Source organism: Hippoglossus stenolepis, chromosome 2, assembly GCF_022539355.2.
Source record: "Hippoglossus stenolepis isolate QCI-W04-F060 chromosome 2, HSTE1.2, whole genome shotgun sequence".
NCBI classification, from domain to species: Eukaryota; Metazoa; Chordata; class Actinopteri; order Pleuronectiformes; family Pleuronectidae; genus Hippoglossus; species Hippoglossus stenolepis.
In genome coordinates this window covers 9,510,033-9,525,172 of record NC_061484.1, presented here as the reverse complement: position 1 = coordinate 9,525,172, position 15,140 = coordinate 9,510,033, and the positions used below count along the sequence as shown (strand labels likewise).

The following is a 15,140-nucleotide window of genomic DNA, read 5'->3' as shown; positions in this document are numbered from 1 at the left end:
CTAGATGTTAAGGTCATTCATTTCAGGTTTACCATTGATTCAAAAAGAGAGGAGTTTTCTGTTGCATTTTGAGAAAGAAAATTCATTCAAGATCTCTAAATAGTTTCTTTAGAATTTCACAAAAATGTTGAAAAACACATCTCACAATATTTAAGAAAGTGAAAGTTACTGGGTTCTTGTTTGGCCTATATCCCTTTGTTCCACCGTCTTTCAATAAAATCGGTTTAGTTTTTGCAAAATCCTGCTACTGCTATGAAAATAACCCTCTTAGCAGAGGTACTAATCCAATGTCTATTAGTGTTGTGTGCACATACAATTTCATTACGTAATTCGCCAATGAATACTGGACCTGGAATGTACTATACATCACTGTAGAAATTAAACAACATGAACTGGATTCACAACATGCAAAAATATTAAGTTGTCTCAATAATTTCTTTCTCAATAAAGCTCGTAGCTAAATAGGTGTGTGGCAGATCACATTTTACCCGAAATTGTGAAACTTTAATTGTAAAAACTGACCCAACACTGTAAACATTGTATTTGTGGTTCAACCACAGAATCGTTTTAAGACTACATAGTGGCCTCTTTTCAAAAGTACGCAACAAGTGGCAGGATGATACTCAGCAGCACAGCTTGAATTGTTTATTCACTATATTTCAAGCCTGTATGAAAACAACAGTCAGGTGCCGATGAGAAGATCAAAACAGGTTTTGCTTGTTGTAATTATTTTTCCTGCTCGTGAGAGTAATTAAAACATATTCACCTAAAGTGTAATTGACAACATGTTCCAAACTTTATCTCAACTCGATTGTCCAACAATAAAATTGACTATTTCATATTGATAATAGTATCGTTTAAGGGAACCTTGAAAACTCTGAACTTATCTTTTAAACTGAAAATATTTATTCTGTTATGTAATAGGAATGAACTCGGATTTTCTTGGAACCCTCTTCCCATGAGTACATTATAAAAGAAACTTGCAGAGATAGTATTGTGTGGTATAAAACGTCCAGTAATCACAGTAATAGGCATGTTATAGCAGGAAGAGGGCAAGTGTAATCACTAGCAGTAAGGAGTGCATCCTATTAGGTGTGCCTCCTCCGGGGCACCAGGAGCTTGTGGCTACTTGGATCACTGCCACCTCCCTGAGACACTTCAGTGGATCAGAGCCACCTGGGTGTTGTTAGTTCCACCTGTGTTTATCTCTACAAAGGATTCCGATTACCGGAACATGTCAGAAATGCACACATTTAATTCCCGCTAATGGTTAATTCAATTATTAGACTGTTAATTACAGCCAAGTTGACTGAGCCCTCACATTTACATTTACAGTTAACAAGCACGCATGGGATTGTTGACCATGAAACAGCTGACAGCATGACTCAGGCAAAAATGTAATATTTCCCCTTTTGCATGTGGCTATGGCGCATTGCTCCAGGGCACATCAGCAGCACTGTTGAGGATTACTGTTTTAACACGCGTAAATCAGCTGAGAGGCATCAAACTGTCATCTACACAAATATTTGTCCCGTGCATGTGTCATCTCTCCTAAACTGAAAACCAGTGATATCTTGTACTTTGCTGTCCTGAATCACACGAGATGCTCCTGTTTTGTTTTGTTTTCTACACGCCCTTCCCTCCACATCACAAAGACAAGGACATTTTATATTGCATGAGAGATTAAATCTCCTTTTTACGCAACCCTTCCGTTTACTGATCTCCACGTGAAGGCACAGGGACAGAGAGCGGATCAGGAAGATTTCCGCTCTCAGGTCACAGTCAGTCTGGATTCACCTCCACCACCTGGGGGGAAAGCTTCTGGGTCCTTAGCATTACACTGTCCTGACACCTTGGCTGCCCCCTGTGCACTCATTTCATCCCCAAACAAACTAACCTTGTTTCCTTTGCGCTAACTCCTCGGACAGGTAATAGTTTGTATGCCACTATACAGGGCGGCTGCGCTGAGTCGTCAGGTGTGCGCTCAGAGAGAAGGGGGTAGTGGCATCTGCTGTCGACGCCTCCTCACTCTCACCGGGTCAGACAGGAGGACACCAGCCCGGTTGACGAGGAGAATTAAGCGTTACGTGCGAGGAAAAGCTTTCTAATCTCTGATCGCTTGGATTATTGCTCCAACGGACGGGATTTAGTCCCTGTCCGTGGTTTTTTGGCCACTATTTTACGCACCGCCTTTTCTGCGGTCGTATCCGCACCCTTTGCATTTTTGCACGATGGATTAAACACTCATTAGTTTTAACCTAGTTTTTGATTTCTCTTTGAATATTTTATGGATTATTAATGGACTCGCATCATGCTAAATGATGGTGATCTTTTGGTCACTGCAGCGCGCAGCCGTACATTGGATTAAGAGGCAGAGACTTTCCACAGCTCCTGGACCGAGCGCCCGTTGTTTCTCCTGAGACACTCTGACTCGTTTCCCACCTTGCGACTCGCAGGGATGGAGAGTGAGCTGAGACCCAGGCTCTGTTTCCTCACCAAAGGAGAGCGCGGATACGGCTTTCACCTGCACGGGGAGCGGAATAAAGGCGGACAGCTCATACGCAAAGTGGAGCCCGGCTCCTCGGCTGACCTGGCCGGGCTGAGACCAGGAGACCGAGTGGTGGAGGTGAACGGGGAGAATGTGGAGAAAGAAAATCACCATCAAGTGAGTGATAATATATAAAGATTTCTAAAAAAAAATCATCACAGGTGTAAGGTTGTGTTGGACATGAGCCAGGAGAGCCACATGAACTCTCTGAGCTGCAAACAATGAGTTGTGTACTTGTTAGACCACTTTTTCCATTGCCTGAGGAGGAGGAGGGGAGCTATTAAAATGGGTCAATGTGCTCCTTGTGTAATGGGAATCACTGTGTGTCTTTGTCACCTCAGAAGTATGTTATGCACAGGCCAGCTCAGGGTGAACAACATGTTATTACACCACAATGACACCACATGTTAATATTTCTCAATCCTCCTCTCGGCCACTTCTCTCTCCCTCACTGCAGGTGGTGAATCGTATCCGGGAGGTGGACCACCGCACCAGGCTGCTGGTGGTGGACAGAGACACGGACGACTACCTCCGCAGCGAGGGCCTGGCCTGCACCGAGGACCTGGCCGTCGAGAGGGGAAACCTCTCCCCGCTGCCCTCGCCCGCAGCCACCCCTTCCCTTTCTCCCATCCCCAGAGAGTGTTCACCCATGTCACCCAACCTCACACACTCATTTCACCCTCCTGCTGCAGACTCACCCACTCATGTGATTACACAAGGCAAGGTCAAGAGATCCTCAGTGACATCAAGTACAACAACTGACACAGAGGTAAGGGGGGAGATCAACACACAACTCTGCTTTGTGGTCAAATGTCAGTATATTCAGACGGCTCTCATGGATGACCTGTTTTTATTAGAAGAAAAAGAAGGGAACAGGCCAAAGTCTAAACTTGAAATGGTTTGTTGGGTTACTGTGTTTAGATTGTGTGAGACACTGAGCGTACCACTCTTGTACCTAATGTCCGCACTAGTCTGGACTGGAGCACTTTGCCTGTTAGTCTCACAGCAGGGCCTTAAGAGAGGGTCTTGTGGCTTCTCATAACACCTATGACTGAAAAACTCAAAAACAGGGCAGAAACAGGCCTCTGGAGATCCAACACAAACTCGGAGTGCAGTGACAAAGACAAGAAGAGGAGAAAAACAAAGAAAGGAGGGCATAAGACACAAAAGAGGTTAAGAAAAGACCCAAGTCAAGGCACTTGGGTTCAAATAACTACGGACTGACTTGAAAGGATTCGGCATTATTCACAATATTGTGGCTGAATTCCTTTTTTTCACACACAAAACTACTGTAATAACTTGTCCTCCAGTCAAAGTGAAGCAGTAAAGTCTAGTAAAAGAAGATTCTGTGGATAATAAAAAAAATAGAAGAAATTTGTGAATTAGAGGAGGTTTAAATCAAACATCTCGGATAATCTGAATCCACTGTCTTATCTCTTTATTACAAGCCACTGACGTCTCTCATAGTTGTGAATATTTAAACTACAAAGTCGTCTCATTTTACACAATGAGATTCCACACCATCTGTTGGGTTGTTCCCACCTGACTGTAGACAAAACTCTGCTCAACTGACAATAGGGATTGTTTACGGAGGCCGGATCTCCACTTTGGGAAAGACAGTGTGAGACTGTGTGCCCAAGTCAGAGGTGTGAACCAGAGTCTTCCCTGAGAATTGATTTTGTCCCTTCACGGCCTCATTGTTTTGTATACAGCATTATAAAGAGACAGATGAAAACAGTCTGAGAGGTGAAAATCTCAGACGTCTGTCAGCCTTAAGCTTTTATTTTGACAGGCGGCTCGGCTGAGGCTCTGCACCCAGGGACTGTTTGGATTTTATCACTCACTGCTTGACTTGAGCTTAAAGGTTCTGGAGGTTCTGAATGTCTGCTGGGAGGAAAGATAGCAGACGCAGGAGGGATCCGATTTAAAATAACTGCTTTACACATGTTTTGTAATGTATTTGTGTAGTTTATTTTGGGCTTGAGGCACATAATCTCTCCTAGTGCGGGACATCTACACACCTCTGACTCTGAGAAAAGGTGGGGTGATTCTTTTCTATGCTCTCAAAGCTGTGCACAACAAACTCATTCAAATACATTGACGTGCCAGTGCGCATTATGCAACGAAATCAAAATTTCCACAAGTGCCCGTCAGACATCACTATGACATGCGGCTGCAGAAATAACCGGGAACTGGCTGTCAGAGATTGAGCCCAGTGTTTGGGCTTCAAACAAAGTGGGACCAGGATCCCAGGGAACCAGCAGCTCCCGTCAAACAGCCATCTGTTTGGCCGAAGGCACGGTAAATACAGGCTGCCCCTTGGCTGGCCGTCACAACTGTCTCTCTCTCTCTTTCTCTCTCTCTCTCTTTTCGGTAAAAGGTTCAGATAAAACAACAGCATGTGCAACGACAGCAGCACCTGTACAACACAGTGCAATCTATTACATCACAAGTGAGGATCCACATATCAGCCTAAACCAGACAGTTATTTTATACAGTAGATGTTTTTTTGTTTTGTTTTTTTATCACAAGGCTTCTGACATTGTCCCCATTGAGCTACATGGAAATAAACCTTTACTGGGGGCAGAGTTTTTTTTTAAATAATTTCTGCAAAGTGTGTTTTAAGGCATATATTGTCTCTTTGCCATTATTATATATCCGACAAAAAAGGTTGGACAAGAAGGATGACAAGGAGCTCTCTTAATCAATCCTGCATTTGAATTCAGAATTTATATTTAAGACCATGTAGGATTGTTGCCATTTATTTTATTAAGAACCCTAACCGTAAAAAACATTTAATATATACTTCCTTCTTCCTCCACTGGCAATATGATTACCTAAGAAAAAGTCTTTTGGTGAGGACCTTAAGGTTCCCCGTATTAACATGCCTCTACACTACAATAATTGTGGACATTTTGTTCACTTTCTATACCTATTGAAATATACTGACAATGGTGCAACTTTTCTACTTGAGTAAAAGTAAGTAAGTACTTGCTTTTAAGTATACTTAGGTATTAAAGGACTTGCCGAGTGTAGCCTCTTCCCTAATGCAACGTTCTACTACATCTTTAACTGGGCCTACTGTATAATCTGTTTGATGCAAGAATGATACAGATTCTGTCATATTGATATTGATCCATTAATGATTGATAATCATTAATGGACGAGTCCCGGCCCTGCCTGCTCTGTTTGGATCCCTGGACCAATTCTCCTCTCAGTATTGATTACTTAGAAAAATCAAAAAAAATCAATGTGACCAAGTAACACAATTCGGTGTAAAAATGTAGTGAAGTAGAAAGTACAGATATTTGCTGGTATATGTCGTGGAGTGAAAGTGAAAAGTACCGGAAAATAAGTAAACAATCTACCTAAGTAAAGTACAGATACGTGACAAATGCACTTAAGTAAATGTACATAAAAAAATGTCATTACTTTCTAGACCTTTTCATTGGGTGTTAAGTGTGTGACTGATTATTTTTGGCCTCTAATTCAGCAGCTCTGATTAGAGAACCAAGCATATTAATCCCGGGGTTACCGCGGACGCCTTGTGCTTCTCATGCATTTGCTTTTCATGCAAACAGCACACACTCACATCACAATCTCTTTTTCATCTCTCCACCTCTGTGACGTACATCTTGTCACTGACATTCATCGCACTGTACATATAAATACAGACGTAATTTCAACGTCGCATGATATTATTATGACAGCAGACACCCATATACAGTAGTGTTACGTAACCACAGTGTTGACTGCTGTCATGGCCACGCAACAGTCACACGCAGTTAACTTACACTGACGGAACAGCCCCACTAACCTCCCTGTGTACATTTGATTTACTTAAAATGATTACTGCTAACATTTATATTAATACTGTCAAATTTGTGGTATTTAATTAAGTTGTTCATAAAACTGTATCGGAAAATTCCACCATTGCCAATCCATTTAAAATGTTGGAAATAAAAACTTGCAGGGACTGAACTGGGACTACAGCTGCAACTAACTTGTGTTTTCGATTGACATACAGATTCCTGTCTCAATTAATTGATTAATCGTGTTATTTGCACATTAAAAATCGCATGTTGCAATTTTCCAGAGCCCAATGTTTAATCTTCAAATTTATTATTTTGTCCAGCGAATAGTCCAAGCCCTGGAAATGTATTTATTTATAACATTATTAAACAGGATAAGCAGTGGAATGGAAACAAGACACTGTATGGAATCTTTGCTTGTAAAAAGTCTGTCACCAAAAATAATAGTATAATAATAATATGATAATACTAATTAATTAATCTACAAATAGTTTCAGCTCTAACTTTTTTGCTTATCAATATCACAACATAGAAATACTGTATCTGTAGAAAAAAAGACATAAAATGGATCAGTTTATTTTCAGGTCAGCATGGTGATCAGCCTGTCAGTCAATCTGGGTCGATGTGGTAAATATAGTAAACAGGGCAGCGACTGATGTTTAAAAGCAGAAGGAGACATGGTGACCCATCACCACAGCGACCTGACCTGGCACCATGGTGATCTGTTCCATTGCTACAGCTCAACACTCTGGCTGACAGTCAGGGACAACCCATGATGAGCGTGTTTTCATGTGCGCGTGTGTGTGTGTGTGTGTTTGCACTCTGAATCTTTCTTAATGGAGCAGAAAGTACAGAGAGATCTATTAGAGAGCCCTCAGGTCAATTAGCCATAAAGACACAGTCACTACACCAGACAGTGACTGCGCTGCCATCAGGACACGGACCAATGTGTTGTCCTGGCACGGCACACAGACACACACACACACACACACACTACCAGCATGTACCTTGTAGTCGAAGGGCAGGTTCAGTCAGGCAGGTGAGTCACACAATGTGTCAACTCCTGTCATTAGTCCTTAGACTCAGTGTTGGTATTAATGTCTCTCAGGCAGATCCACTTAGCCCACTGGCTCATCCCAGCAGCCACTTTCTCCTGGTTCACAGCCACACCAGAACATTCTGTTACCACTTTATTCAAAATAAAACAAGCATTAAAAATGGATATAACTCTTCATAGATTCAATAACAAGTTTTGTCTGTTGAAATTTGATCTGTTCAATTTCAAGTCAAATTTATTTGTATAGTGCCAAATCATAATATACATTATCTCAAGACAGAATCTTAAGACCTTTAAAATTAATGCAGAGAAATCAAGACAGCAAAATATAAAAAAATATATGATACAATACGTGTGATATGATACGATACAATACAATACGATACAATACAATACAATACAATACGATGCGAAATCCATGAATCAATCAAACTTTATTTGGATAGCACCTTAGTTTTTAGCTCAGCAGTTAGTTCAGTTCAAGGTGCTTCAAATAAAAATACTGACTCTAACATATCATGAAAAAGATTTTAAATGTTATAGCAATAATAAAAACAATAGAAAAGTACTATAAATGCCTTTTTATAATAACAATAAAAGATATGTATAATAATTACAATTACAAAACACAATTTTAAAAAGTACAATAAATATCATAAACATCACCACAAACTGCATACTCCAAAAATAAAACATACAGTCGGAACATTTTCAAATGCTTGTTGTTTTAAACCTTATATTTTATGCTGTTAAAAGCAGCCATTGTCTTTCATTCACTTCCATTTGATATAACAGTTGTTTGAGTGTCATAATCTGCCAAAACTGGTATTGAAATCTAAGTTCAAGTCAATCTCCACCTATCAATGCACTGATAATTCAATAATGCTTAAATCACTGTGATGGATTGGGGCAAGCTTCAGGTCTTTATAGTGAGTATTTTATTACCACATTGAAGTGAAGGGAGGCTGGAGTCTGGTCCGACAAGAAGGAAAAATAATCTTTAGTACAACAGCATAGTTTACGAAATGGAAAGTTATGATATAAAATACTATTTCTATTTGTTGTAAATGGGCTAAACCATCCTAAACCTCTGGTATGAATTAAAATCAACTCTACTTCATTATGAGGTTCATATAGATATGATTTATTGAGGGGAATTTGTATCTTATCGACTTCTCTGATTATTTGTTTTTGTAAAGACTCTGTTCTTGTCTCATTTCTCATTACAGCTTCAGTCTGAGCCCTCACCAGAGTTGACAACTGAGCTCTTCCCCCGACTGTGTCACGTTGTGAAGGGGGAGAACGGCTACGGCTTCAACCTGCACAGCGATAAGACCAAGCGTGGACAGTTTGTCCGTTCTGTGGACCCTGGTTCAGCTGCAGAGAGTGCAGACATCCGGCCCGGAGACAGACTAGTGGAGGTAGTCGAACAGATCATTCAAAGTCTTGTTAAATAGGTTACAGGCATATGATGAGCTTATTAGCCAATCAAGAACAGTGGCAGGTCAGGACATTCGCACAGTAGGCTAAAGGTTAGTTATCAGACATTGTCCAAATACAGCAGATTTGCATTCACACACAACCAATTCCTGCAAACCCTTTTATATTCTATATTCACATGATCTATATCAGCAGGATGTAACATAGACATTATCAAATCTATGTTGGGTAAAATTACTATTCCTCATCAAGATACAACCCAAGGACACACACACACATGTAAACGTTTAGAGAATTGTCAGGAAAAACAACAGCACCCCTCCCCATATTTATCAGGTCAGTTCACCGACTTGAGGTGTGATTAGATTAGAGCAGATTAACTCAAGATTAGAATAGGTGGGAGAGAGAAGTCTTAATCTAAGAGGGAAAGGGAGAGAAGGGGATAATCTTGAAATGAGGTGTAGAGGGGGAGATGGTGTTTCTGTGGTTTATGACATGTTTACCTGCATGCACATGTGTCACGGGGGGCGAGACTCTGTGTCTATCTGTGTGGGTTGAACAGTTAACATTGCGGAGGCAGGAAGAGATTTCATGCAAATCAGTTCCCTTCTACTCAGATCAGCTGATTGTTTAGAAAAGACAAACTGTGACTCCTGCCTGTCATGTGGTGTCATGGCTACTCCCTAAACTTAGCTATGTCTCCTATTCTCCTCCTATGTCTCTGATTACGTTTAATCAGTAATAATAATACGGGTCTCTATTACCGTAGGGAATATTCCCTACGGATGTTCCTGATATATCCTGATCAAAACATGAGATCACCGTGACCTTCAATTTACCAAAATCAAATCAGTTATTCTTTAAGTGCGAGTGAACGTTTGTACCAAATTTGTATATATGGGATATAAGGACAGAAAACCCAACAATATAATGCCTCTGACCACAGGCAAATTAGTTCATTCTCTCCTATATCTCGTTCCTCTGACGTCTCCTTGTTCTCTGTCTCAGGTGAATGGAGTGAACATCGAGGCTCTGAAGCACTCGGAGGTGGTGGCCCTCATCAGAGCAGGAGGGGAGGAAGTCCGCCTCATTATGGTCGACCAGGAGACGGACAGGCTCTTCCACAGACTAGGGATCACACCCACTACCAGCAAAGTCAAAGGTCCCTTTAGAACACACACACACAGACAGACACATACAACTTGCTATACTCTGTTGTCATCCTGGGTAATGTTGTGTCTTCTTTTCTCAGGGGTCTATGTGGACGAGTCGGCCTCAGAAAGTGTCCCTCCCACTCCGTCTCCCACCACTGAACTGCCAGGCACGGATGCACCAATCATCAACGTCACGCTGACAGACTCCCCGATCACAACGGTGTCTCCGAAGTCCCGCACCAACGGGAGCTCAGCATCCCAGTCTTCTAGAAGCTCCACCACCCAATCAGAGATCAGCAGCTCAGACATGAGCATCCAGGTGAGAGAGGAGGCGATGTAAGACGCCATAAAAAGAAGTGACAGGGATGTGAAGCTGCTGAATGTGTTGTATTAACAAATGTGTGTTTGTGTGTGTTGTAGGTGCCTGATGAGGACGACAGGCGTGTTTCAGACCCTTTCATGGACAGTGGCCTGCGACTGAGCCCGACAGCTGCCGAGGCAAAGCAAAATGCCCTCGCCGGCCGCAACAAGAAGAGAGCGCCCCCTATGGACTGGAACAAGAGGCAAGAGATCTTCAGCAACTTCTGACACATTACGGATACAGTGACAAAAAACAGAAGAAGCATAAGGATTGCATCAACGAGGAATGACATCACGCTTGCTACCGTAGGTGTAGGCGTAATCATCAGTACAGTACCTACATCTTGGAGCCGCAAATGAAGAATGATGCGAAAAGATAAAAATCAAGTAGTCACCTTTACATAAACTGTGTAACGATTTAGGCGCGAAGGAGGTCGGTGGGTCACGTAGAGCGCGATGGCTGAACAGATATGGGACGGTCTGGTCTACGGAGGATTTCTGTGATCTGCGTCACCAGCGCGTTCCGTCCTTACTGCAGTCGCCGAGTACCAGAGCTGCGGTTGGACACGACGAGAAGTTTTAATGCCTGTTGGGTTTTTTAACATGTGCAATGTTAGCCGTTCAGTTAAGTTGAAGCCTGATACATTTCAAATAATCTGACGTTTTGGTCTTGTTACTTGCTGGTGCCATTATCCCTTTGAAAAGCAGTTTGCACACTAAGCACAATGAATCCTGGGATAGGTCGGCCTGAGAAGGATTTGACGCAATCGGTCTTCAAATGCAGCCTCTGATGGAGGCGGCCCCTGAATTGGGACACAGCAGTAGTTACATTCATATAGTGCAATTAATAAGTTGTGTTCTGTGTAAAAACACATTGTATTTATCTTCTCTAGATACGGTATCTTTCTAAGGACAAGGCCACGTGCGGATGTGTCATAAACTTTACAGCATGCTGTACTAAACAAGGACATTGATGACCAGCAGACCATCAACTGAGAGACTTGTTAATTGAACCGGTGCCTGCTCACGACACAGTGTCAGAGGCATGAGGGGTAACATGTGAGTCTACAGCATGTGTGTTCTCCTGTTTGTGTATCACACATATTTTCGGCATATGTGTGGTTTGGGGCCACGTTTACTGTAGATATGCTTTTCTGTCTGTAGATGTCCCTTTTATTTTGGAAGTTTTATGTCTTTTTCGGTTTAATATGAGTTTGTCCCCCCGCCGCAGTTGTCTCTACATTAACGTTTTGTCAGTTTAATGTAGATACAAAGTGTAAACTGGAAATACAGAGAAAGTGGGGGAGGCTAAGTTATCACATGTATGTTTGATCACCTCAGTGCTTCTCTGGAATGTCGGTGATTTCTGTAAAGGAAAATATTTAAAGGACAAATTATTGACTTGATAGAAAAAAGCTCCACATCGATCATTTCTTGTAGGTTTTTCAAGGAAGTTTCTCTCAAATTATGTTGAGAAATACAGTGTCAGAATATGAATGTAAATGCCAGAAAAAGAATATTGGTTATGAATACGCAATAAAAAAAAATCTGGTGATTATTACAGAGGTCCACAACTCTTGTTAAATGATAGATTTTTTGGGGCATTTGCCTTTTTTGTGATATAGATACAGATACGATAAAGATGCAAACATAATAAAATCCCGGGGACAGAGAAAAAGATACATAGAACATGTTTATGTTTGCTTTTTGATAGATAGATAATAATCTTTTAATTACACATTTATTTATTCAAGTACATAAAAGTACGTATATATGTATATTTTGTGTTCCCTCTGATGCTTTGCATTTCACAACTGCTAACCCAATTGAGACTATCGCTACCTGATTGACATCAAATAGCAAAATTTAAAGAAACGAACCTTGATACTTGATTCACATGCTTGAATTGTGGTGGGAAAGGGAGGGGCTTGTGAGGTCTTGTAGAATTGTAACTCAACACGCCTCTAATTGAATAATGATGCCATCACAGGGCATGTAAAAAAAAAAAAAAACTTAGATAACATTAAAACAAATGTTGGAAGGAGGACACTTATTTAGTCAGGTGATCTGTGTATGTGCATGTGCCTGATCTGGTTCCACAGAACCACTGGTTAGCCCTATGAGAAGCTTTTCATGAATCATGTGCTGGGACCTGCCCTGTCAAAGAAAAGAACATAGTTTAAGAATCAGGTTATGTGTGTATAAGAGTGCAGTTAAGTCTACAGGGCCACCAGGTTCAATTGACTTTTGTTCATCATCAGCTGCTATACACCAAAAGGAAGATGTCATTCAAGGCTAGAGAGTTTTACTTTGTCATTTTCTGATCTGATCAGTTCGATTTTTATCAGAACATATAGTCCTCTTTCAAGTGCCACTGAGGAAATTTCTCTATACCTTTCTCGGGCAGTAAAATCCATGGGGACATGAACAGGACACTGAATAATCACACCTACAGAACAAGACAAACGAGTTCATATCAGTTCATACAGAAGCTATTAAACAGAGATGTACACTATAGGTATCACCCCTGAGTCTGGTGTCATAAATGTTTTATCTCTCAAACAATGGCGGCACTTTGTGGCACTGTTCAGATGCACATTCCATTTAGCCACAAACTGCTCTCATACACGTGATGGTGTTTGCTTTAGTTCTCTGAACACAGGGCTGATAAAGTCATAAACTAAATGTGAGGATGGAGCTGGTGACACAGACACGAGGAAGAGTGTACTCAGGGATTTTCCTCAACCCCAGCTCCACCCAAAGCTTCAGGGTAAACAATACCATTCCAACGGATCCTGTTTCCCAAACGTGATTGGAGGCCAGATCCTCTGTTTGATTATGATAATGACAGTGGGCAGTGAAAAGGAAGCTACTTTGAGGATGATGAGACAGATACTGATATGGCTCAAATCCTTGTGTAGATGACGACGTGAGGCCCCTGTGATTCCCCTAACACTTGGGGAAACTTTTATAATTGATAATGATAATTGAAACATAAGTGAATAATAGAATGAAGATTTCCTTGATGCCCTTGCCCAATTTGTCTAATGAGAACTCAGATGTGTGAGTGCTATTAACGCAGCAAGACACTTCATAGAGGGATCGATGAAACTAGTGGTGAAGATTTTACTCTTTTGAAACAAGGTAGTGACCAAAGGACGATCTGCAGTGTAACAGGCATCTGCAATTAGGTTTCGGAAAGATCTGCAGCATATTAACATTGTTTATGAGGCTTCAGTGTATCTTCAGACACCAATAAAGATGACCCAAGAGATCATTCTTAAAAAATAAATGAAAAAACTGGAGAACCTGTTGCAGCCTGTGACAGGACTGAAAAGGAGCCTATTTGGAAAAGACGACCCAAATGCACACGTCAAATTAATATTAAAGTATATTAAAGCTGATTCTAGTACTCTAATATACATTTGCACCAAAGCTACTTTACTTTTACTATTTCAAAAAGTTTCTATCTTGGTGAAGGTTATTCACTCCCAAGGATAACGAACTGCTTAACTTCCATACAATTATGCTGGAAACACATGGTGCTTTTCTGAGTGATCTGTATGTTTGTGCTAAAATCGGGCGACAGTATTCTGCAGAGTCAGCATGTCATTTAGAATCAGCTCTCTGTATCAGGAGCTTAGCACATGAATCAAAAATAATGAAAATCTTGCATCTACAGAGACAGACTCTTCTGCTGGATAGATGGACACCAGCACTGTGGAGTCTTCACTCTGTCAAAGCCTCTTATTTCACATGCACGCACATTCTTGTACATCTATGTTAGTGGGAACACTCATTGATATAATGCTTTCCCTAGCCCCTTACCCTAATCTTAACCATCACAACTAAATGCTTAACCCTCCTGGGTCCTGCCAACCAACACATGAAACATCTGTCAATGAGACAACATGCAAACCTTATCCTAACTTTACTCTAACCTCAAACAGTTTGGATTGCATATGAACCCAATTCACTTACCTCCTTTCTATTTTTTTTATTTCCATATACTTACCGTCTGCCATGTCCCCTAACTCGAACCTTAAACATTGGAGTTTTTCATGAAAAAGGTGGATAAACATACAGTATCAATCTGCGCCGGCGGGTTTTAAGCTAGCTCTAACCCAAACCCTGAATGCAACCCTTTGACGGCACTTGGAAAATGAGGACCGGCCAAAATGCCCCCCAAAGACAAATTACAATAAAGTACAAAAACACACAAACACAGATAATTTCTCAGTCCAGAGTTCCTTTCTTGGTAGAAGCGGCACGCTCTGGATTCAGACATATTCCCAGTGATATGGTAAATGGTTTGTATTCATAAACGTTTTTTTTTTGATGACCACTGATGCGCTTCACAGTAGTTTTGCCATTCACACACACATTCATACAGCACATCCATGTGCAGCACTTTCTCTATCACACATCTCTCACTGCTGGCACAGCCATCAGGAGTGTTTTGCCCAAGGACACTTTGGCACAGAATTGGGGAGTATGGGATTTAAACTCTTCTCCCTGAGCCACAGCCGCCCCAATATCCATTCATTAATCATCTGTACCACTTATCCTTAGAGGGAGGGAGTTGGGAGTAAGTTCCTGGACAGGTCAGTAGTCCATCTCAGGGTCGACATATAGAGACAGAACCATCCACGCTCACATTCACACCTGTACAGGCAATAGAGGGTCTCAAATTTGGACTGTGGGTGAAGCCAGGGTACCTGTAAAAGAAAGATGCAAGCATAGGGAAAAGATGCAAACTCTACAGAGAA

The 15,140-nt window shown here is 41.3% G+C and overlaps 1 protein-coding gene across 1 annotated transcript; it reads left to right on the top strand.

Annotated features, from left to right (window-relative positions):
* The first annotated feature begins 2,007 nt into the window (after positions 1–2,007).
* Positions 2,008–12,053, top strand: LOC118118576 (Na(+)/H(+) exchange regulatory cofactor NHE-RF2). The gene is made up of 6 exons (XM_035171710.2): positions 2,008–2,665; positions 3,006–3,317; positions 8,647–8,838; positions 9,866–10,019; positions 10,110–10,330; positions 10,432–12,053. Exons 1-6 carry the CDS (start codon positions 2,459–2,461, stop codon positions 10,597–10,599), a joined length of 1,254 nt encoding a protein of 417 aa, XP_035027601.1. The 5' UTR covers positions 2,008–2,458; the 3' UTR covers positions 10,600–12,053.
* Positions 12,054–15,140: the final 3,087 nt, after the last annotated feature.